Source organism: Pleuronectes platessa, chromosome 1 (assembly GCF_947347685.1).
Source record: "Pleuronectes platessa chromosome 1, fPlePla1.1, whole genome shotgun sequence".
NCBI lineage: Eukaryota > Metazoa > Chordata > Actinopteri > Pleuronectiformes > Pleuronectidae > Pleuronectes > Pleuronectes platessa.
In genome coordinates this window covers 14,740,614-14,764,061 of record NC_070626.1, presented here as the reverse complement: position 1 = coordinate 14,764,061, position 23,448 = coordinate 14,740,614, and the positions used below count along the sequence as shown (strand labels likewise).

The 23,448-nt window shown below is 41.9% G+C and overlaps 1 protein-coding gene across 1 annotated transcript in view; it reads right to left on the bottom strand.

The window, feature by feature from the left end:
• esrrga (estrogen-related receptor gamma a) overlaps positions 1-23,448 on the bottom strand; it is a 131,486-nt gene that overhangs the window by 19,656 nt on the left and 88,382 nt on the right. Inside the window, exons 6-8 of the mRNA XM_053428483.1 lie at positions 18,729-18,845; positions 7,090-7,200; positions 4,484-4,666 (exon numbers count right to left, since the gene is read on the bottom strand). Of these exons, the coding sequence (XP_053284458.1) occupies positions 4,484-4,666; positions 7,090-7,200; positions 18,729-18,845 (411 nt within the window). The remainder of the gene's footprint in view (positions 1-4,483; positions 4,667-7,089; positions 7,201-18,728; positions 18,846-23,448) is intronic.

Below are 23,448 nucleotides of genomic sequence, written 5' to 3'. Positions count from 1 at the left end.
CCGTGCTCGCTGTCCTCCTTCAACTGTTTTCTTCACCATTTTTTTTATCACATGCTGGTGGATGGATATAGATAATCTGAACCGCAACTCCTCATGTGTATAAAATCAAATCATATAAATAGCATTATTACCATAAACTATAGAAGAATAATGAAAATAGAAAGGAGGACACCTTGTTTTTTAAGCCCCTTTTCCACTGGTCAAGAAACCCACTAACATATGTCTTTTGTCAGCAATGGGATTTGATACAATCAGAAGTTTGTATTGGCTTCCATGTGAACACGCTCATATCTTCTTCTTCTTTATTTTGGCAGTCTAGAAGGTGACACATCACCGTTATGATGCACAATGAACCTACGGACATTGGCGCTTAAACAGGCGTGAACGTTTGTTTACTTAGTTTAACATGTTAAAGACATTTTTTTCTTTGTATCGTGAAAGAAGCAACTTCGGCAAAGCAGTGAAGTGAGAGAGCTTCTCTGTTTTTGCTGTGTTTTGGGAAATGCAGAACAAGAAGCGGGCTGTTCTTGGGAGATGAAGAGCACAGAGAATTTGAGAGAAGGTGAGAAGCACGCAGGACATGAAGAAAGAGAACTCCCCTCTTCACCTACCATCCCATAACCATTATCACCAGCACCACCCAAACCCCCCTCGCCCATCCCTCCATAAAGACCGATTAACTGAGTGGACAGACAGCCACCCCTCCCCCTCCCCATTTTTACAGCTCAATCATAGCACGTTAATGTCGACACCACACAGACCGCTTATCCTGAGTGTCAAAATTGAAAGGGGAATGGAAGAAAGAAAGAGAAGGGGAAAACGACTGTGAGAAAAGAACGAGCAAGTAAGAAGAGATAGGAAAGCAAGAGAATGGTAGAGAGGGGGAAAGTGTGGAGAGTAATTTCTTTCTTGAATAAAGAAAGAATGGGGGAGAGGGGTTGCAAGAAAAAAAGCATTAATGGCAAGGCCCGAGGTTCTGGTTAAAATAGACTGTGTTATAGGTTCTGGCTCTCATTCGTCGATTCATTCATTCGTTTGTTCCCTGCTCTTTTCGTCTAGTCAAGTGTTCGCCTGTCTGTCTTTCCCTTTGTGTCCGTGAGTCTAGATAAGAGCCTTGAGCACAAGTGCCCAGTAGTCATTTAGTTATTATAGAGAGAGAGAGAGAGAGAGAGAGAGGGAGAGAGAGAGGGAGGGAGAGAGAGTTATTCCACAGACAGATAAATGGCTCACTTTGAATGGCCTTTCTTTCTTTTAATTCACTCTCTGATTCGCTCCTGTTTCAATATTTGCTGTTCTTCTCCTCCGCTCACCTGACTGCTCCACATTTATCCCTCAAACACACACACACAAATCTGTGTGTATGTACATTGAATCAGCAAAAAACACGCTTCCACCCCTCCTCTGTGTTTATGTGCTTGTGTGCATTTACAAATGCTTCATCTTTTCAAGATGTGTGCACGTGTGAGGTGCTTGTGTGTAACTGTGTCCCATCCCTTGTGGGATAATAAGAGACACACACAGTGTCTAAAACCTCATTTTCCTCTCCTAACGACATATCAAATGTTTGCATATAGGCCATAGCGGTATGGAAATGAGCACGCACATACACACACATGGCTTTTTGAATAAAAGAACCAATCAAAGAGATATGTGCGTTTCGTGTGTCTGTGTGTGTGTGTGTGCATTGTCACAAGTCTCTAAGGTTGGGCGACTCTGTGTCAAACGTGACTAGCAACACACACACACAAAGACGTGCACACACACATACCCTAGCCTTGTTATCCGGGGGCCTGTCTTGCAGGCAGCCTCTCTAACGCTGAGTGATGTTTAAATTAGTTTACAATTTAGCCTCCTCGCTATCTGCAGACGGCTCTTAACTCAGTGTGTGCATGCAATGTGTTTTTGTGTGTGTTTGTGTGTGTGTGAGCGTAACAAATTGTTGCCAGTACGGCAGACATCTAATGACTTCAAATTAGCTGCCTGGCGCTCGCCTTGACACGTTGTTACCACTGTTAGCTGCCTATGTGTGCGTGTGCGGTGCTGGTGTGTGTGTGTGTGTGTGTGTGTGTGTGTGTGCTTGTGTGTACCGAGCGCTGCGCAGCCATATCATGAAGCATAAATTGGCTTCACCTCTCTTCTCTTTGCCTCTTTTTTCTCTTTGTCTCTCTCCATCAATTTGATTAAAAAAATTACTGTACCATGGCGAGCAAAGATGTGAGAGTGTGTGTGTTCCACACTCACCCTGAATATAATTCTCAGACACAAACGCATACACACACACACACACACACACACACACACACACACACACACACCCATATGAGAAACTTAACAAGATGTTAAACAAGACGGCTACAAAAAGGTTAACTGGTCTAATCTATTCTGTTCATTTCAAGACCTAAGTCATTGTAGAATCCTAAATGTTTGCCTTTTGTGTGTCTGTGTCTGTGTGTGTGTGTGTGTCTGTGTGCAAGAATCTGAAAAAGAATGTCGAGGAGTCGTATTTCTTTCTGACAATCGTTTCGACCCAGAGTGAACAGCGGATCACTTTGTGTGTGTACATGTATGTGGGTGTGTTTGTGTGCGAGTATTAGATCAGGGTTGTAAACAGTGAGGATTTCATAAGGTGTTCACACCACACACACACACACACACACACACACACACACACACACACACACACACACACACACACACACACACACACACACACACACACACACACACACACACACACACACGGAAGATGAAGAGTTCTATCTTTCTCTGTGAGCAGTGGATTGCCTTTCTCGTTCATCTAATCACGCCATCTTCTCTCCTCCGCCAAACAATCGTTGCGCTTCGCTCTCTCCACACAGAACTGCACACACACACGTAGACCCGAAACACACAAATCCCACACACACACACACACACACTCGGCCCAGCACCTGGCTAACTCCGTCCACTCACTTGTGATAGCAGTGAGCAAAAAAAGGCAGGCCTATTGCAAAACAACAGCTTACATGTATATCATGTCTATGTTGGTGGGTACATTATGTGTTTGTGTGTAGTTAGATCATATACAGCAGGTGCATTCCAGAGGTGAGAAGAAGGAGGCACAGACAGCAGCGGGGGGGGGGGGGGGGGGGGGGGGGGGGGGGGTAAAGGGATTAGAAAAGAAAGCCAAAGAGGAGAAAAGGGATCACAGGGAGAATCGAAGCTGGTATAGGGGATCATGTTGTTTCCGAAAGAGAAAGAAAGAAATATTCAAAGAGCTATACTTGGTTTATAGATTAATATATTTTTTGCTTGCTGTCCATACAGCAGCACATAGATCAATACACTAACAAGAAGCAATGTACATTCCCATCTCTCTTTCTCTCCCCCCCTCTCTCCATCTTTTTGTCTTCCTCTCTGGTACTTTCACATTTATTGATATGATATAATACATATCATTTGGAGGCCCTGTTATCCAACACCATCGACTTTATCGTTATAGATTTACGCAGCATGACTGAGTGATATTTATGTCTCTAATCTGGTGTTTCCCCCTACACTCTTACAACCCCCTATTCTGCTTGAGCAGCGGCAACGGGGGCTAAACCCATTCTATTCTATTCTATTCAAATAAAATAGGTTTGAATGGAATGGAATAGAATTTCCCTTCAACAATGGGACTAACCTTTGTGCTAATCTGTGCTAATCTGAGACACTGCTCTTTCTTCCTTTCTGCTGTCACAGCAGGATCCCTCACTAGAGCCAAACCCACATTGTATAGTTTTTCATCTCTTCTTTTTTCTTGCTGTGTGTCCTCCTCTTTCCTTTAGTGTACAGGTACGTGCACTTGGCATGTAATTTTCTCATATTTTCTCCTACCTTGGCTCTATCCTTATTTAAATTGTATGCTCCTGTAATCCAGGTATAATTTCGAACAGAGTAATGTTAATGTTATTTTCTATTTAAAGACTGGATTAAATTCTTCTGTTACGTAATGAAACTCTCATGGAACACTAACGCTTGACAGACTAACAAATCATAACTGATTAATTATATAGACAAAGAAATATGTCACTGCTTTAATATTACAATTTGACATTTGCTTGTACTTTATTTGATCTGATTTGTCTGAAAAAGCTTTTTGAAACTCAGTCAAGAGTGTGTTGTGTTTGTGTGTGGGACGGTGTGTTAGCAGTGAGGCTGTTTGGTTGGTCAGTTGGAGGAGTCAAAAGTGCAAAGCTGTCTGAGTGCAAGGATGAGGGTGAAAGGTCAGACTTTAGCACCTAGTGTACCAGTGAGTACATTATGTAAGTGTGCCTGTGCTGCATCTGGAGCGGCTGATTCCTTCTGCTCCCTCTGCCACAGCAGGTGTGTGTGTGTGTTCACTGTATGTATAATTATCTAATCTTCTATAATACGGAATTGGAAAAAAAATGTATGTATCTAGTAGAGGAAGCTTAGGGTCAGGGTGAAAGTCAGGGTGAAGCAGTTTTTTTTAACCTACCTGGGATATGTTTGGCCCAACCGATGTTGACCACCAGCTCTCTGTCGGCCAGGTCACAAAGCGTAGTCAGGGCCTTGATGTCGCTGTCGGGCATGGTGGGGTCAGGCATGGCGTAAATCTTCTCTGGCTCGGCCACCAGGAGGTGAGAGACGATTTTGTTATCTGCAAGGCAGCCAAAGGCAACTGACATGACCACCAGACAAGGAGAAAGACACAGAGACAGAGAGATGGTGAATTTTTGCCGTATTAGGCTGCAAGGTGTTCCACACCAATCCGGTGCAAAATTGTGAAAAGGTCATACACAGTATAAGTATTTAATTCATGTGGCAAAAAGCAGCTGACATAAACATTAGACTAACAACATAAACGCACATATTTTATATAATGTCAACACAATACATTTCAGAATACATTTCAGACATACAATATAACAACAACACCAGACCAAAAACAATGTGACATTATGTACAGTAATTAGACCTGGAAGAATATTATACTTGTGAGGCTCAGTAATTTATATATTTTTAGATTTTTGGGAAGGTGTATTTAAAAATAATAATAATTGAGGAAAATGCTCTGTGACGTCCTGTGGAATTTTCCACAATAAAGCACACGATAATTGGATGATTTAATTCCAGTAATTTGTCAGGATAGACATGACAATCCACCTGACAATAGATGATTTTTATTGAAACAGTTCCAGATTAGGAGATGCTCCAAGGTGTGATTAAAGGTGATTACTGCTGGTAATTCAGGTAGCCCAAAGTGTTGCATTGTGTGTTGGAGCCTTAAGAAGCTCTGCTGGTACAGGGGGAAAAAGATAATACTGAAAGCCAAACAGCTCAGCTGGTAATAGTGACATGTGGTGATGAGATCTCTATGGCCCATTAGTAACAGACTGATACCCTGCTTCCAAATTAATCCACTGACTAATCAAGCATGGGAATAATAACAGAGGATAGAGGGGCAAGATGGGAGCGAGGGATAGAGGAGAAGAGAAAAAGAGGGATAAGCAGTGAAAAAATAGAAGAAGACAGACGTGTGGAAATAGAGCCATGGACAGATTGTAAAAAAGAGAGACAGGAGGAGTGGAGAGAGCGACAGCTAGAGATAAGACCGAGTGGAACAGAGTTAGGAGGATGAGTTGTGTATTGATCTGACACTATCTCTAATTTGGTTACAAACACACATGTGCACACACTTTACATATATATATATATATTTTTATATCCCATCCTCTTCCCTCTTGCTCCAGCTCCAGGGTCGTTTGAGCCCAACCCATCCCAGTCACACTGCACTATCTGTGGGTAAATCTTATTTAATGTTTTCCTAATTAGAATCAATGGAAGCCCATTTCCAAACCCTGGGCTATTGTTCTGTTCTCAGACAATCAATGGGGACGCTGAGGCTAGGGATTGGACTACAGATAGATAGGCTGTGTGTGTGTATCGGAGAGAAAGACAGAGAGAGAGAGAGAGAGAGAGAAGAGAGAGAGAGAGAGAGAGAGAGAGAGAGAGAGAGAGATTGACTGTGTCAGACTGTGACGGAGAAAGAAAAAGAAAGGTGTAGGAAGTCAACATCAAACCCTATAGTTTTCATTTTTCAAGAATGGGTTTCCTATAAACTCTATAGGGGATTGATAACTATTTCTACTGGTGATTCAAGTAAATTACTCATGTTCACACTGTTATATAAATAAAAGCAATGAGGGGATAATGTTGTGTACACACACTCCCATTATCCCATCATTTCAATGATTAGTTGTGCAGAAGCTCTGGTAAGATGTTGTGCAGCCATTCAGCATATTGGCCTAAAGCAGAATATGCTCCAGCTTTAAGCAAAATGGGCTTTAGGGACCAAGCTGCTAAACACTGCTCAATCTGCACAACATGTGTGTGTGTGTGTGTGTGTGTTGTGTGCACGCGAAGACAGTTAGCTAGAGAGCTAACCCTAGTTTGATGTGGTTGCCAGATTGGATTTAATCCGGATTAGAGTTTTGGCTAGTCAACCCTACCCCCGCCTCCCCCTCTCTCTTACCATCGCTCCCTCTCCCCTTCTGCTGTCTCCCTGTCAGTCTCGCTCGCTCCCTCTCTCCCTTGTACATTTTTCAATCGTCAGTCTTTGGCGATGGTTTTATTATTTTAAAAACGCAGCCAATCCAGCCCACGCTAAATGAATACCTTTACAGTGAAATATTACACGTATAAAATGTTATGACCCCAAACTGGTAGCCGTAGAGACGGGGAGATAAACTCCTTCCCAAACAGATGGGCTTCTCACAACCCTGTGTCTATTTATGTGTGTGTGTGTGTATTTTTTTACTGTCCAACTGTTTCCATTAGCACAGAAACTAATGGAAAGGTGGCCCTTTGTACTTCTGGTCTCTAAACAACCCCTCCTGTGTGTTGTCTGTTGTATTATTGTTCCCTCTATATACAATGTCAGCGTATATGTAGTATATGAGTTACAGTGTCCTGGGGAAAGGATAAAACTTGCTGTCCTTGAGAATCTCAAACAGAGAAGGACTAATGCACATTATGTTACCACATTCTGTCCTTTCTTTATTTGTTTGTTTGTTTGTTTGTTGTTTGTGTATGCGTTCTTACATGGCTTCTTGGGGGGTAGAGCCAGTTGTGGATTCAGGTATGGACTGTTGTCCGCGTCTATCCGGCGCTTATACTTCTGTCTCCCACCACGAACCCGGTCCAGACGAACACCTGTAGGAAGAGATATGTGTCAACGCATTGTGCACAACAAGGAAAATAACAAATCTGTTAGTAATCAAGAAGAGAGAGCAGAGAAATGATGGGAAAGTTTGGGGAAATATGGGATGGACTAAGACCATGAAGTATGTAGCATGTGATGTTTGTATTTGTGCATCACTTTTACATTTTCAACAAGCAAAATTTGAATGGGATACCATTTGAGTACAAGACCTCTCTCTACTTCACACTCTCTCTCTCTGTCTCACTTTGTCTCTCTGGGTTTCTGACTCCTTTTCAGGTCTCTTGCCCAATCTCTGTCTCTCTCTCTCTGTCTCGCTAATTAATTGACACAAAGGACTCCTAATTTAATTAGGCCTATCTCTTAGGGGATTGGATGTTACCGTGGTTACCACTTAAAGATGGATAAGGAAGACAGAGGTGTCATGTACCCTGGAGGAGGAGAGGAGAGGAGGAATGAAAAAGGCCAGCAGTCAAATGTTTAAAAGATGAACTGATTATTTTGTAACGTTCAGAAATGAAATAAATGACCCATCTCTTTTTCTCCTTTTATATCTTCATGTAATTTTCAGGTTTGAATCTGACTATCTGTTCTATAAATTAAGTAACGTCTTCACGATGTTAACATTTGTTTCAGTTTACAATATTTCAACCTCTGACCATGTGAATAAAAGCTTTTTGAATTGCGGATTTGATAAAAATCACGCTTGGCTCTTTCAGCAAAAACAAGACTGATTTTACATTTCTGGCAGCGACAGCAGCAGCAGTGTCATCAAAATAAATACAAGCAAATGGGACGTTAACACGACCAGTAAAAGCCACTAATGCTGAACAGACAGGGTGTACAGCAACTTTGTCAACAGACTGTCTGCGGAATAAGAAGTTATCCTAATATTGAACACAATGACTGAGTTTTCTGAGAAGTAGATGCAGTATAAAAAGAGTGAGACAGCAAGAGAGAGATCTGCTCACGCACACAGATTTAAATCCTCTGAAAAATGTGCAGACCACGTTCAAGACCACACACCTAAGAGATTTTACAGAAATACTGTTTAATTCTGACAAGGAGTAAAAACACGTCACGGTGTATGTTTGTCCATTTAAACTTGGTATATCGTTTTTTGTATTAATTGTTTTATTTGTATTTTATAAATGTGTTGTCTACTTTGGTGGCTTCTTTTCTTCAGAGCACCTCACAACATTTTCTTGGGAATTTTTGTCTTTTAGAAACCACCAACTAACCTGAGCAGCATTCTACTCAGTGAACTGAACATGACATGCATCTGTGTATGTGCACATGTGTGTGTGTGTTTGAGATGGGGATAGGTAGACAGAAGGACTGGTAGTCCAGGTACAGTAGGGGGGCCAGTGTCAGCTAACGGTCAAGAAACTCTTAACACCAGGGGGTACACACCCACTCACACACACACTTCCTGCTTTCTCTCTCTCCTACAGACACATTCACACTCCCGCTACGTTTCTCTAACCCACATCCTCACTGTGTGTTTGGGTAAGCCCCCAACAAGCAGCTTGCTCAGTCACCACCTGGGTCAGTGACTGGTCAGAGGAGGAGACAGAGGTAGAGTGAAGGCAGGAACAGAGGTAGAAAAGGTGGAGGACCAAAAGCGGAGGGAAAGGTTGGATGTTTAGATGGTGAGGATGGATATAGACTGAATTAAAGGAAGGGTTCTAAATGAAGATCTTGAATCGGAGGATAAATGTGTAAAGATTAAAGAAATATTCTTGTGATATGGCTACATGCATTCAAAGAGAAATGCAATGAGATGAAGATGTCGGAATTTTTGGGGGGGAAAACTTTATCTGTGACTGAAGCATTTTGAATGTACTATGATAGATCTAGACCTCCTGATGAGTCCTCCAATCACATATTTAGTTGGACTCACAGAACAGTTTAACCTGTAGAATACAAGTACAGCTCCCTCGCCCCTCATTTTTAGAGGACAGCTGGGTATCAAAGTAGAAGTCAACAGCAGAGAAAACTAGAATGGCACTCAATAGATCGTATATCTCTGCCAATGCCAAAATGTCATTAAACATAGCAAAACATTTTTAAAAGAGAATTCCTGCATCCACCCGATAATCTGCAACTGCACCAAAATCCGATGGTTTCTGCCCTGACCCAGATCCGATCACCTCACCCAATTTGGCACAACTCGCTTTAGTAGTTTTTGTGTAATTCTAATAAGAACTAAACCAAGCAACAGACACGGATAAAAACATGATATCCTTGGCAGAAATAATAATGTTGGTCTACCGCTGGGAAAATTTCATACGATTCCCTGATAGAAGAAATAAGGTGAAGACTCAGAGGTCGATAATTTCTATATATTTAACTGGTCCCTGCAGATGAACTCATAAGAGTAATAAAGTGTTTCTGTGTTTAATTAATCTTCTTAAAACATACATAATCAACTGAGTTGGACGGATACACAAAGCTATGTTGTTTCTGTAAATGTGATTATACCATTGTCAAATTAAAAGTGGCATTTTGCAATAAAAATTGGCCCAAAGTCTAGTCAGTTTTAGCATTTAATCTCGTACCAGTGGTTCAAACACTGTTTCAGTTTTTGCAGATCTTAGAATATTGAAGAGCAACCATCTCCCTGATCTCTGCCTTTGTGCCATAACGGATTTAAACCTGATTTTCAGTGTGAAAAACAACACAGACTCTGGAAGAGGCGTTTAGTGTTAAAAGATTCTAGCATCTATAAAGAATCTGATTGTCTATTGCAATAATTATTCTACCCTGCGTCTCTCTTGCATACAGAAAAATATGCACACACACTTATTCCTCTGTAGCACAAATTCTCTAACACACAGACTCTCAATTTTTCTCTTTCCTTTATACCTAAAAAGGCCAATGCTGCGCTGAGCTCACTTCATAAAGAGCCCTCTCTAACTACCTCATCTATTTCCCACCAAATTAACTCTCTCCCAGGGCTGATTAATGATCAAATCTAAATGAATCAAATTAAAAATTGAAAATTATATTTCCAAAGCCCACAAAAAAGAGACAGGAGGAGGCAAGAGGGAGACTAAGGGTGCTCTACCTCCTTTTAACAAATGAGCCTTCAAATCATAAAGAATGGGCGAGAGGAGAGGAGGGGAGTAAGGTAAAGGGTTGAAGGGAGGAAAACGTAAGGATAAAAAAAAAAATGTAAAGAGGAAAAGAATAAAGCAGAATAATTGGACAGGGAATGGGTAAGGAATGGAACAAAAAGTTGAGAGAAAAGAAATAAAATTTAGATAGAAATGATAAAATGCATTAATGGACGATTATGAAAAAGAAAGAGAAGAGAACAGAGGAGAAAAGAGTGGAGCAGAGGTTGTGAAATAAGAGGTGTAGGGGAGGTGTAAGTAATGGATGGGCTTGTAAACAAAAGAAGAAAGGAGAATGAGAAAAAAACTGTGAAATGAAAGAGGATGAAGTGAGGGCTAATAAAAGGAAATGAGAAATGGATGGAATGAGAGAAAAGGACAGATCAATGAAATAAAAAGAGGGAGGAATCCACAGAGGTTAAACACCTCAATTATATGCTTAAATTATTATGTCAACCAACAGTACACCGCAGTCGACTGCTTCTACTTCTTCTACTTCTATACACTTTAAAAATGGCTTAAGTTTAGTCAAATACAAGACGTGTACCGACACACACACACACACACACTCACACTCACACACACACACACACACACACACACACACACACACACACACACACACACACACACACACACACACACACACACACACACTCACACACACACACACAGTGACAGTGATGAAGGTGAATCATTCCTATCCTGGTAATACTGGTGTCTGTCAATACGACGATCTGCACTGATCACATCAGCATAGATCTTACACTGTGGTGGCGTCTTTCTGTTTCAGTGTGTGTGTGTGTGTGCGTTCTTGAACAGTTGAGGGATTGCAAGTGAAATGCCTCTGACACCTAAGTGGTTTTGAAGAGAGAAGCTGCGGGCGTGGAAAGCGAGAGGAAGAGAGGAATGGATTGATTTCAGATGGTCAATGATATGATACGAGAACGAGAGAGTGAAAGGCCGAAGAGGAGTGTGGGGACAGAGTGGGAAGACAAATAAAATTTGTTTGGAGTGAAGGGAAGGAGGGATGACAGACAGCAGAAGAGGGAGAGAGCATTTCAATAGGAAGCAATGAGAGGGTGAGGAAGTGAGGGAGAAAGACAGGAGCAGTTTTATGGTAATTGAAGATGTTACAAGGTTGAGGTCTCTCTTCCACTGCAGACCAGGTTTTCACGCTTTGTGAGTATCTGTCTGTGTGTGTGTTAGTGTGTGTGTGTGCGTGTGTGAGTGTGTGTGCTCAACAAATGTGTTGATGTAATAACATATAGGGTTTTCCTATGTGGGTTTAAGAAGTGATGGGCCAGTAGATTGGGCACGACAACAGACTCTTTCAAATCCACTGGGTGTGTGTGTGTGTGTGTGTCTGTGTGTGTGTGAGTGTCGAAGAAAGACAAACAAAATAAATGAATGAAAGAGAGAAAGATGGGTTAAAAATAAAGCAAGTGAATCCCTCCAAAAATGAAGAAATTCATGTCTTTTAATAATTACAGAAAAATATTACAGAGGAGAGATAAAGAGAGCAGCAGTGTTGAGGGGAGGTTCAGAGAAAAGAGTGTGTAGTGTCATGCAGTGACGTTTGTTTAGACCAGAACAGATCAGAACAGCTCTGCCTGAGGCAGCGGGCAGGTGGCTGTCACTGGTGTGTGAATGTGTTGGTGTGTGTGTTTCTGTAAATGTGGGCATGTGTGTGAAGCTGCAGCCTTTTCCACAATAACAGACTTTTTTTCTCCCTTTCAGCTCATGCTTATGAAATACACCGTGATGAAAGCATGGCACTGTCAAATAAAGCTGAAAATAACAAAATAACAGAAATCTTCTGTTAAATAAATGAATGACAAGTCCCAGAGAAGTTAGATAAAAAAACAAACACACAAATACAATACATCTCCCTCCTTCTACTCCCATCTGTGAAATCGGAATGTGTCTGGATGGGGATTCTTTCTGCCACATACATGAGGCTGTGGCTACAAACAGACATGTGGGGGTCTACGGAAATATAGAGAAAATAAGGTTTTACTATATTCTTATTTTTTGAATAATGGAATGTGTTTCTTATATGGGGGTTAGGGTCCTGCACCATGTTGTATTCTTTATTGCAATTGATAAATGCGACCAAATTAAAGATCAGTTAGAGGTCAAAGGTCTCTCCTCTCCTCTCCTCTCCAGACAAACAGAGAGAAAAGTGTATGTGAAGGAGCGCAGACCACTTAGGGAGATCTCTCGTCACAGTATTCCCATTATTACTCCGTTCTAGCTTGGATGCAACCAGATGCCACTCACACAGACACAGAACACACATACACACTCAGGACAGACACTACAGGGCTAGATTTAGCTACAAGCTTCCCGTGGGGGGATAACCAGACGCCACCAGTTGTCTGGCACTCGCCTGTTTCCCCGATTTCTCCTCTCGTCCCCTCTCCCCTCTCCCCGTCACTCGCTCCCTCATCCTCTGCTTTCATTCTTTCCTCACATCTCCTTGTAATCTCCTCATTTTCCTGCTGTCTACCATCCACTAAACCACTTATTTCTTTGGATTTCATCTTCTTGTTGCATTGTGGCAATGGTTCAGGAGGTAAAGCAGGGCCATCCATTAAACAGAAGGTTGGTAGTTCAACCCCAAACTCCCTCATCCTCCATCTTAAAGAGTCCTTGGGCATCACACTGGACACAAAATCTTCCCTGCCAGCTGTGCCGTCAGTGTGTGTGAATGGGATGTATGAATGTGTGCTACATATAGACGCACTGAATGGGACTATATACTAGTGCTTAGAGTAATATAATAATATATGATTGCACATTTACCATTTAATTACTCACACGTTTAGAGGAATATGTTAGAGACCAACTGAGTTTCCATATCGTGAGTAGACGTGTACCGCCAGTTGTTTTGATCGTGGTGCGTGTGACTGCATGTGCGTGGAGCAATGAGATTGGATACCAGCGGTCAGGAACATTGAGCTATAAGGAGAGTTATGACGCACACCACCAGCTGTATATCCACACACCAAACACACTCAAACACTCACACACACTCACACACACCCCGATATTCACACAGACTGGGGCCTTCCACCCGATCTCACTCATTAGGTCTTAGAGGCCGTGGGGAGCACGGCCAAAGTTGGCACGAGCTGTTAGTGTGTCTGTGTCTGTGTGTGTGTGTGTGGCACTGTGCCAAAGTTTATATTTGCAGTCTGTGGACTTTTCTCTCTAGTAGTCTACCATCTGAATCCAGCTGGCCATTTATGGCATTACAGAGACGGAGGCTTTGGTTTTGGACTCAACACATTCTGTCTGTTTAACCGTTATTCATCAGACGTGCCATCATCAAAGATGCTCTGTTGTAAGGGAGCAAATCTGTCAATATGACCATATGTAGAGTGTACATGCATACTGAATATTGCTGGCTCCTGGACCGTGTGCCTCTGCCAAAGGCTTTCATGTTCAAATGTGTGATCTGTGTTTTGTATTCTGTACATGACATTTGCACAAATTAGTACTGATGTTGAATATATTATGTCCTGCCTTGCACTTTGGGTTATAAATGGAAATAACCGTGACAGCTACATTGCTTGATTATGTTCTTTTATTTGCCAGCTAAATAAAATCGTGTTAAAAAGTATTTTATGTGTTAGCATTTGTTGTAAATCACATTCTCCTTCATCAATCTCCTGTTTCAATATTTTTCATTAAATCTTTTACCTGCAATTATGCCCCTCTGTCACGCCACCCCCCCCCCCCCCCCCCCCCCCGCTCTCTCTAGGCAGATTTAAGCACTGCCCCTGTGACCTTTCGCTCTTCAGCTGACGCATCATTATGACCTCATTAAAAATGGACAGACAGCCATTGCCAGAGGGGAAGTTCTCATAATATAGTCAGGCCTTTTAATTGCTTTGGTCCAGAAATTAGTTGATACATATTGGTGGGTGGTTGCCGCATGTTCGTTCATTCCTTCAGTTTACCCCCTGCTCGTTCACTTCCTCTCCTCTCCTCTCCTCTTCCCTCCACTCCTCTTCTCACAGTGGAGGGCGAGAAAAGCCAATAGTAAGTGAGTGTGTGAGTATTCACATGATCAGGTGCGTGTTTAAGAGAACATGTAGACAAACGGCTTAGTTTACGAGTTGGTTTATTGGCCTCTGGCCTCTTGTTCTGCCTCTCTCTCTCTCTCTCTCTCTCTCTCTCTCTCTCTCTCTCTCTCTCTCTCTCTTTATCACACACACAAACACACACACACACACTTATTGCTGCCTCACTTGGTCTTCCTCTCACCCTCTCTGTCTCCCAGGGCGACAAAGCTAATTTGAGGCAGATCTTGCCCTAAGGGGTAAACTACAGCACATACACACACACACACACAGACACACACACACACGGCCACACACACATGCACACAGACGCACACACACGCACACACACACACGTTATCTTCACCTTTCTCCCGCCAGCTAGCCCCTTACATCCACAGTTAGCTCTGATGCTAACTGATCAAGTCACTTACCATTATCATTTATTCCGTTCTGCTGCAACAACCAGGCTGGCGGCATGAAGCACAGTGGGCGAGGGTTTATTTTGTTTGCCAAAGGCTTTTGGTTCGAAGCGGTAGCATGTTTAACCAGGTAGAGGTACACCAGTGCCATTTATCCTGTTCATGAATCTTATTATTAAGTGTGGTAGTATTGGGCCAATATCAGAGATCAGATTGCTGCTTTTCTAATTATTAATCAAACTGTAAATTGTTGATGTACAAATTAAGAAATTTAGTGAGCAAACATTTCTCTTAAGAAAATTACCAAACTGTCTTGGCTATCAAAACCCAAAATATCTTAAAGGCTGATTTCAATGAAAAGAAGGTATGAAATGTGAGATTATTGACCAAGGCATCATCTCCAGAGAAGGTCTTATTCTTTATTTTAATAATGTGAAATAAAAATGAGCTTTTTCTGATTTGTTTTAGTAATTCACTGGGATGTTAAAAGAGATATTTAGTAGATCTACAGGATGCACTACTGCTTTAAAAATGGGAAACTCTACTTGTACATGTGAACATTTATACACCTCCTGCAGAACAAAGCAAAGGTGAAGAAATATGTTTAGCTCTTTTATATCGAGGTCTTTCCAAATTTCCCATGGGTTCGAAAATAGTGAAAATGAAAAAATATAAGAAAATGAAGGTATCAATTTTCCAAATGACCCTTATTCATATGTAGAGTGGGACCCTCTGTTCTAAATTCACACCCCACACAACAAATGGGGTGGCTGTGGACTGTCATGTTGATGTATATACTGTATATATTTAGGTCCACGTGTATGTGTGCATGATGTATGTGCGTGGAGGAGGGAATCAGTGGAAATAAAAGGCAGCTATTTGTTTGCCTGCTCAGGACAGAAACACATATCCCTCAGCTACACACACCCACACTACATTTAAACCCACTGGTTAACAGGGAACGTTTGGGTTGTGGTGCGCAAAATATTATGACCTGACCCCTTACAAAATACAGAATAAAATCAAGATAGCCCAATTAATTTTTTTATAAAAAAGTAGACTAACATGAGGGTGGTCCCCCTAGTCCATTGTCAATGCAACATTGCAACAGCTGTTATGCATCATCACTACAATCTGACATCGGATGCCTCGCCACAGAGAAGCAGTTTGAGCCCTTGCATTGGAGAGGTTGATGTGATATATGTGTTCTAACATTTAAATGGCCTTTGACGGGAAATATATTCCACAGACTTCCCCAAAATTCATAGCATGTAAACTTCCACATCGCTCACCCCTAAACAAAATCCAATTTTATAAACCTATTTAAACCCAAAATTAATAAAAAATGTGTTGCAGTAACTGGAGCTTCTAAATAAAAACATATTTAGTCGCTGTTTGAAGTTTATCAACAAGGGGACTGTGGTTTCTCAGAGGTTGCAGTCTAAGCTGACCGTCTACATTACATCTACTTACTGTGTGTGTTTGTGGCCGCACTCTTGTACACGCGACAAAACAGGAGATGAGACACAGGTTCTGCCTATGTCAGATCGACTGGGAGAACAAATGCTACGGCAGCAGCTTGTTGGGAATATGTGTGTGTATGCGTGTGTGTGTGCTGGTGTGAGTGCACAAGAGAGACAGTGAGAATACAGAGGAGAGAAAAAGAGTTGAGCATTCTTTTGCAGCGAGGCAGTGATGAGGATCCAAGATTCTAACAATGTGTGTCTTTAACTGTGTGAAGCTTTTTGAGAATAATTATTTTCTATTTTACAAAATGTTTCATCTTTAAAATTTGACAGAAAGAATACTTTGAAGTCAGGATGTGTGATATAAGTTAAATCTTATATACTTTTATATCCACACAATAATAAATATCATTACGTATTACTAGTAGTTTTTTTGATCGTGTAAAATGTGGTCACATCCTTGCAGAGGTAAATGCCACAGTATAATGTTCCTTCCTTATTCTTAGTGTAATATTATGTTCTACATATCTGAGTCAGGTTTTTTTAAAACATTTTACTATAATATTGTGGCACTCTCTATACCGACTTATAGTATTGTTACATAGGCGGTAAAAGAGATTAGTGGTATTTGAGTCTGTTGTTGGGACCGGCCTGTTGTTTAATTTGAAACGGCCATTTTGACAGAAGTAGCCCCTCTTTCAGGTACGAGCTCCTTGTTTCATCTTGGCTGGCTGAACTTCTCCCACTGTTTGGAATTAACGCGCACTGCATCACGTTCACTCACTTTGTGTTGCCTTCATGCAAATTTCCTGCCTCCATCTGTGCCGCATGTGGGAATGCAAAGCACCGTCCAAATAATGAAGGATATTGCTTTGCACCACAACTAAATAAAAGATGGAGCATACAACGACAGAATATACTTTTTTTTGATTGTCACATGATACATCTCATTATATCTCACAATGACAATGTCAAGCGAAGTGTATATTTGTGGACATTTTTGTGCTCGATTTTGTTTTCTTCCATGTTTTAAAATGTGATGTTTTGGATGTGATCAACCCACAAAGCATTTGAATCAAAATCACAGTGATGCGAGCGTTGTCATGGTTTTATTATCTAATGTTGGGGTTTTCATGTGATGCTGTTTGAGTGGGTGAGAAGCTGCAGGTATGGATTTCAGGTTGCCAACAGGATAGAGAGAACAGTGAAGTGAAGAGGAGAATGGATGGACAAAAGGCAACACAAGCAGTACAATAATACTGAGTGGGAGAATTGGAGGTAGAGACGAAGACAGGAATGAATGGAGGGAGGGCTGGCAGGCGTCGGCGGAGGCACACTCCCTGACCACTCTGAGGTAGGGGGCGTAGGCCAGGTCTCCCATCAATTACAACCTTGACCCTCCTCTCTTCTCCTCCGTCCCTCTCTCACACACTTTCTGCTTCATTCAACCATCCTCCCCTGCCTCTCATCCTCCCCTGGTCCCTCTCCTCTGCTCCTATAAATCAATCTCTCTCCTCTCTCTCTTTCTCCCCTCCTCCCTCCCCCTGGTTCCCCACCCTCCGAATATGCCCTTCTCCCTCTCTCTATTGGCTCTCGTCTTCATCCCTCACCACTCCTCTCTCTCCTTTCATCGTTGGAAGTGCAGTGGGAGTAGAAAGGTCAGAGGTGGGCAGACGAGAGGCAAAGAAAGAGGCAGAGGCAACGAGGGAGTGTAAAAATGAGAGAGTGAGTGTATTTAATCAAAGTGGTTTGGGGGCAGATAATATGTCTTGTTGTTTTTTCCCCAGTATTTGAGCTTTTTTTGAACCAATAACCTGCTGCTGAGCGCGAGTGTCCCAATTATCCTGTAATTTCTATATTTACCTTGTTAAGGTGAAGTAAATTAACCACACTGTCAGTGTTCGGAAGTGGGTCTTTGTCCCAGTGTATGGTCCTGGAAACTACTGTATGTAACTAGTTGATACGGAAGTAAAAGGTAAATATACATAGGAGAAGAAGAGCTGAATCTAAATCGATGTGAAGTGATGGTGAGATAAGCTGACGGACAAGAGACTCAGAAAAAGCCTTAAACACAGACAGATTGAAGTGACACGGACATGAGACGAGAAGGCAACCAGACACAGCAGATAGAAACACATTACAGTATACTGAGTTATTACATTTTCTTTAAGGTGCTACATGCAACATTATTCAACATCAAGAGATTACTTTCATACATTGATGTGATGTTTACTGGTTCAGGGAAGAACCCACGTAGTTTTTCAACATTTTCATTCATTTCTTAGAGAATAGTTCATTATGCCCATTATGCAAAAAGCTGTATTGAGAAGTTCCAAATTGTATCTGCATCGGCCTCCATTGACCATGACATAAATAATGGACTTTGCAATGCTGCATGTAGCACAGGTAACAGAGAAAGATAAGTAAGAGACCTTTTCCCTTACCCTCCCTCAGCATGCCCACATTCAGACACTTCATGAAGCGGCAGGCCTGGCACGACTTGCGTCTCCTCTTGGTGATCTCGCACTCGTTGGTAGCTGGACAGCTGTACTCGATGTTGCCTGAGGCACGAAGACATGTTGGAGGAGAAACAAAAGGAAACATTTCATTTCAGTAGGAAACATCGGCGACAACTCTAGTGTTAGTGCTCAAATCCAGCCCCATAAAAATAAATTATAGGTCACATATGAAACAAAATAAGCCTAAACCCTGTTTTGAAAAGCAGGGTTTAATGTGTACTTGTGCATTTGTTTAGTGAAATAACGTTCATGTGTCCAGGTTGTGCGACTGTTGCTCAAGTTAGCTCTCTGGTGGCAGAGCGGAGGCTGGGATTATTAGATGCTCTACAGTAAGTCTATTAACTTCACAACCCTAACCAACTAAAATTACGCCTGAGGTGTGTCAGACACTAATACCACTTTTACCTTCACTGTCAGCTGCCTCACTAGCTCTCTTCTCTGTGTTGCAGGTAATCTCTTTAAAACATTCTGCAGGGACAAGATTTTGGGGTTTGAAGCCTGGCTTCTGGCTTCTGTTTCTAGTTTTGACCAATCACGTTTGAGCAGTCTTTGGTTGCCTGCAAGTAAACAGTCAAACGCCAAAATAGTGGCCACTGCCCAAAGAGGCTGATTCCTCATCAAACAATAGCTGCGAGATTATATAATCGAGAATATAATCAAAATGGTAAAACATCTTTCTTTTGTTTCCCTCTCTAGGCCAATTTACCCATCTCTCTCTATATCTTCCTGCTAATATCTTCTCCCAATCTCATTCATCTTTGCTCTTTTAAGATCCTGGCATCTTACTTAGGTCTAACTGATACCTCCTAATCTACTGTGGCTTTTTGAATGGTTTCTGTTCTGTTCTCAGCTTGACTCTTCTTCTTCTTCTCATTTATCCTCCACATTTGCCTCCACACAGTTAAATCACAGCTGTAGATTTGTTAGGTGCACTTCAGGCTATTACTGAATTACTCAGAATTGTGTAAAGATGTGTTGAGATGTTACAACCACAGTGCCCCAGAAAGCCAATGCATCTCCCAGTGAAACAGACTAAACAGCAATCACTATTGACTGCTGCTGTGGAGAGGATGTTTCTCATTACTGGGCTGATTAAGGGGGCTAGTTAGCTTGGGAAAAAGGCTAAATGCACAAACAACTTCCTAATGGGTAACAAGACACTCATTAATCGGCCTTATTAGTTAAAGGGAAGGCTAAACATGCTAAATGCTGGGGGAGCCCTCGCAGTCTAATAGACACTACTAATGGGACTAGTTAGCTTATACACCCAACCTGTGCATGAGGATGATAGAGGAGGAGCAGATTAAGTCTGCAATTTAGACGGACACTTAACTAGCACTAAGGATAAATGTGCTAATGCCATGACATAGAATCTTTGTCTGTTAATGGGGAGTCAGTCAAAGGCCTTATTAGCAGCATGGGCTAAACAAGCGAGGATGCCTAAATGGATAACTGCCATAAAAAGCCACTAATAAGGTTGGTAGTGTTAAGGTTAAATGTGTTAAAGCTTAGGTGGGAATAAACATGTCAAGTGTTACTGTAGGAGGGGCCAACAATAAGCAAAAATAACTTAAACGTTGAGCAGGTTATGTTTTCACCCCTTTCCTTTTGCTGATAGTTTGTTTGATTTTAAACAAGAGTGCACAAAAACAGCTGAACAGATTTACAACGAGTTTTCCTTTTCAACAGTTCGAGATTGCCATTTTGCTACATTTCAGATTATAATTCCTGGATCTTGAAGAAAATAAATCAAAAAATCTGGATCTAGTGAGTTTAAATGTGGTTTCATAAGGGGACTGTTGGGCCTGAGCAGATAGGCTTATATTACAGGCCAGTATAAAGGTGGGATATGGAAACATGTAACCTTTTTGTCATATCTATACTCTTTGTACGCTTGGACATAGATATAAACATTCTGCTTGAGAGCACAGGTATAGGGAAGAAATTATAAATGAAAGGGTTTGTATCAGAGTGTCATTGCTCCCTCCTTTTCTCTATGTGTGTCCGTCTTTATGCGTCTTGGGTGAGGGGCCTCAAATCCCCTGCAATCTCCTTTGAGATGTGAGTGTATGTCCATCTGCTGAATGACAATTGGACACCATTGTACAATATGAATGTTTATGTGTGTGTGTGTTCTGCAGTCCTCTGTGTGCTCATTTTTTCCTTTTGCGAAGCTACCACACTAACTTCGGCATAAATTCAGCCCTTCTCCCATTGGCTTTCTCTGTTATGGTCCCTTGGTTTCTTAATAAAAAGACACAACATAAAACACAGGTAGAGGACGAGGGAGGAGACCAACTGACAAGGTACAACTTACCCTTAGACATCCCTTACTATTAACTATAAAAATATAAAATAATATGTAATGTATAATTGATATTTGAATATTTAACACTGTTTAACTGTGGAGGGATGTGGTTATTTTCTTTTACATGGAATGAACAGTCACATGGACACCCTGGTCTGACCACCCTGTCACTGCACCTTTCAGTCGTCCTCCGCTCTCCATCCCTACCACCTGTCCTCTTCACTCACTCTCCCCCACCTCCCTCTTCTGCTCATGCTGCCTCTCGTCTTCCCATTTCCTCGCTCCATCCCTCCCTCTCGCACACTTTGCCCTCCTCCTCACTCCCCTTTATCCCTCTCTCTCAATAAGGGAGTGATAGATGCAGGTTGTCAGGTGTCGCTGGACTGACGCCACAGAAACAGCAGCTGCCAGAGCCACTTCCTCCACGCTGTGACACACACACACACACACACACATGCACACATATGCACACACCACTGATTCCCCCTTACATCCATGTGACCAGTCCACCCTTTCCCTTCTTTCTTCTTTCTCTCATTCAGTGTCTCAACTTATTGTTTATCTTAACAGGTGTACTCCTCTTTCTCTCCCTCTTCCTCTTCTTCCCTCTCCTCTCCTCCCCCCATGCTCTCCTCCCTGTCCAGCTGGAGGTGTTTTTTGGTGATTACCTGCGGTTTTATTGGCTAATGGGTTGAAACATACCAATATGTCTGCTGCTGCCCATCTGAGGCTGGCCTCGCCTTCCAGCCAAGACACACACAAACATACAGACACACACACACACACACACACACACACACACACACACACACACACACACACACACACACACACACACACACACACACACACACACACACACACACACACTAACTCACAGCCGCAAATAAACACAGTTGCATGGGTAAATATGCACACATAACCTGCGCTCATTTTCATTTGGATGAGCACAAGCCCCCAAACAGACACATAGGCTAACACATATCCACTCTTGTCTGTGGATGAGTTTGGCTTGTGCAGTAGCCAAAGATAATGTCATGGCCCATTTGTTCCAGAGGATCAAAGACTGTTCAGTTTGCATCCAAACAAACGGTGGTACTGTAGCACGAACATTGATTAAAAAAGTGCTATGATTTGTTTGCGAACAATGCTCTCCAATGATTTTAATTGAAATAGATGATAACTAATGATTAGCTAAATGAGTGATATCAAAATCGTGAAATGAGGCATTTCTTAATAGACAACAATAATTATTCTAAATACTAATTTTGACAGAGAATGTGAAAATTTGGTGCCAACAAAGCTATTAAGACTTAGGGGTCTGAAATTTGAAGCTTGTTGACAATATATCCCTATATTATAGTCTGGCTAACTAGGTTCAGCCAAAAAAAACTGCTATGTATCCTCCCAACCTTGCGTGACAACTATCCTGCGGCTTGTCTCGACCTATAACCTCTAACTCTGGCCTTCCTGATCTGCAACATGTCCACGACAGGAGACAGGAGGATTACAAATAGGGTGAAAATGAGGGAATCCTATAGAAAGAGTTCAGTGCATTGGTTTAAATCTATTCAAGGTCAAACTCTGAAGAGGCATCATATATGTTTGCTGGGCTATTGTATTTAATCTCTAACCGTGTCCTCACCTTTCTAACCTATAACAAGCCCTCTAAATGAAATGAGACATCTGGAATTGGTCAACTATTGGACGCTGCAGCGATGACACATGAATTAGGGGTTAAACCTATACACTGGATGATTACAAGGACGTGTGTGTGCTCATGTGTGCTGGTGTCTGCGAGTGAACGCGCCTCTCTGTTTGTGTGTGTGAGCGGGCGAGCGAACGAGGTCTCTACCTTTATCTCCGTATGGGTATGCTCCAATCTCTTTGTCAGGATTTCACCGTGTCCTGATCTCATCCCATAATAAACACATACAGGTCATCTCTAGGTAGTGGTGACCATCTCGTGGATGTAAGACTTCCACCCCCTCCCACATCCCCCCTGTCTCTCTGGGGCTTTACCGGGAAAGCTGCTTATCGGAGGCAAAAGAAAGCAGCGACAGATAGGTGGATGGATGGAAAGGCAGATAGATGAATCCTGTCTGATATGACTGACTGACTGACTGACTCAATGGATCAATGACGGCTTGCTGACTGACTGGTAGCTTGATTATTGCAGTAGCAGACTGACTGACAAGAGGAAGTTCTGCTGAGTGATGGGCTTGATTAATTATTAAAAATAATTCTAAGCCTTCAAATGTTTATCGCTTGTTGTCCAGCTAAGCATCTTAATGGTCTGATTATAAACGTTTATGGCTTAGCCAGATTTCCTAAAAT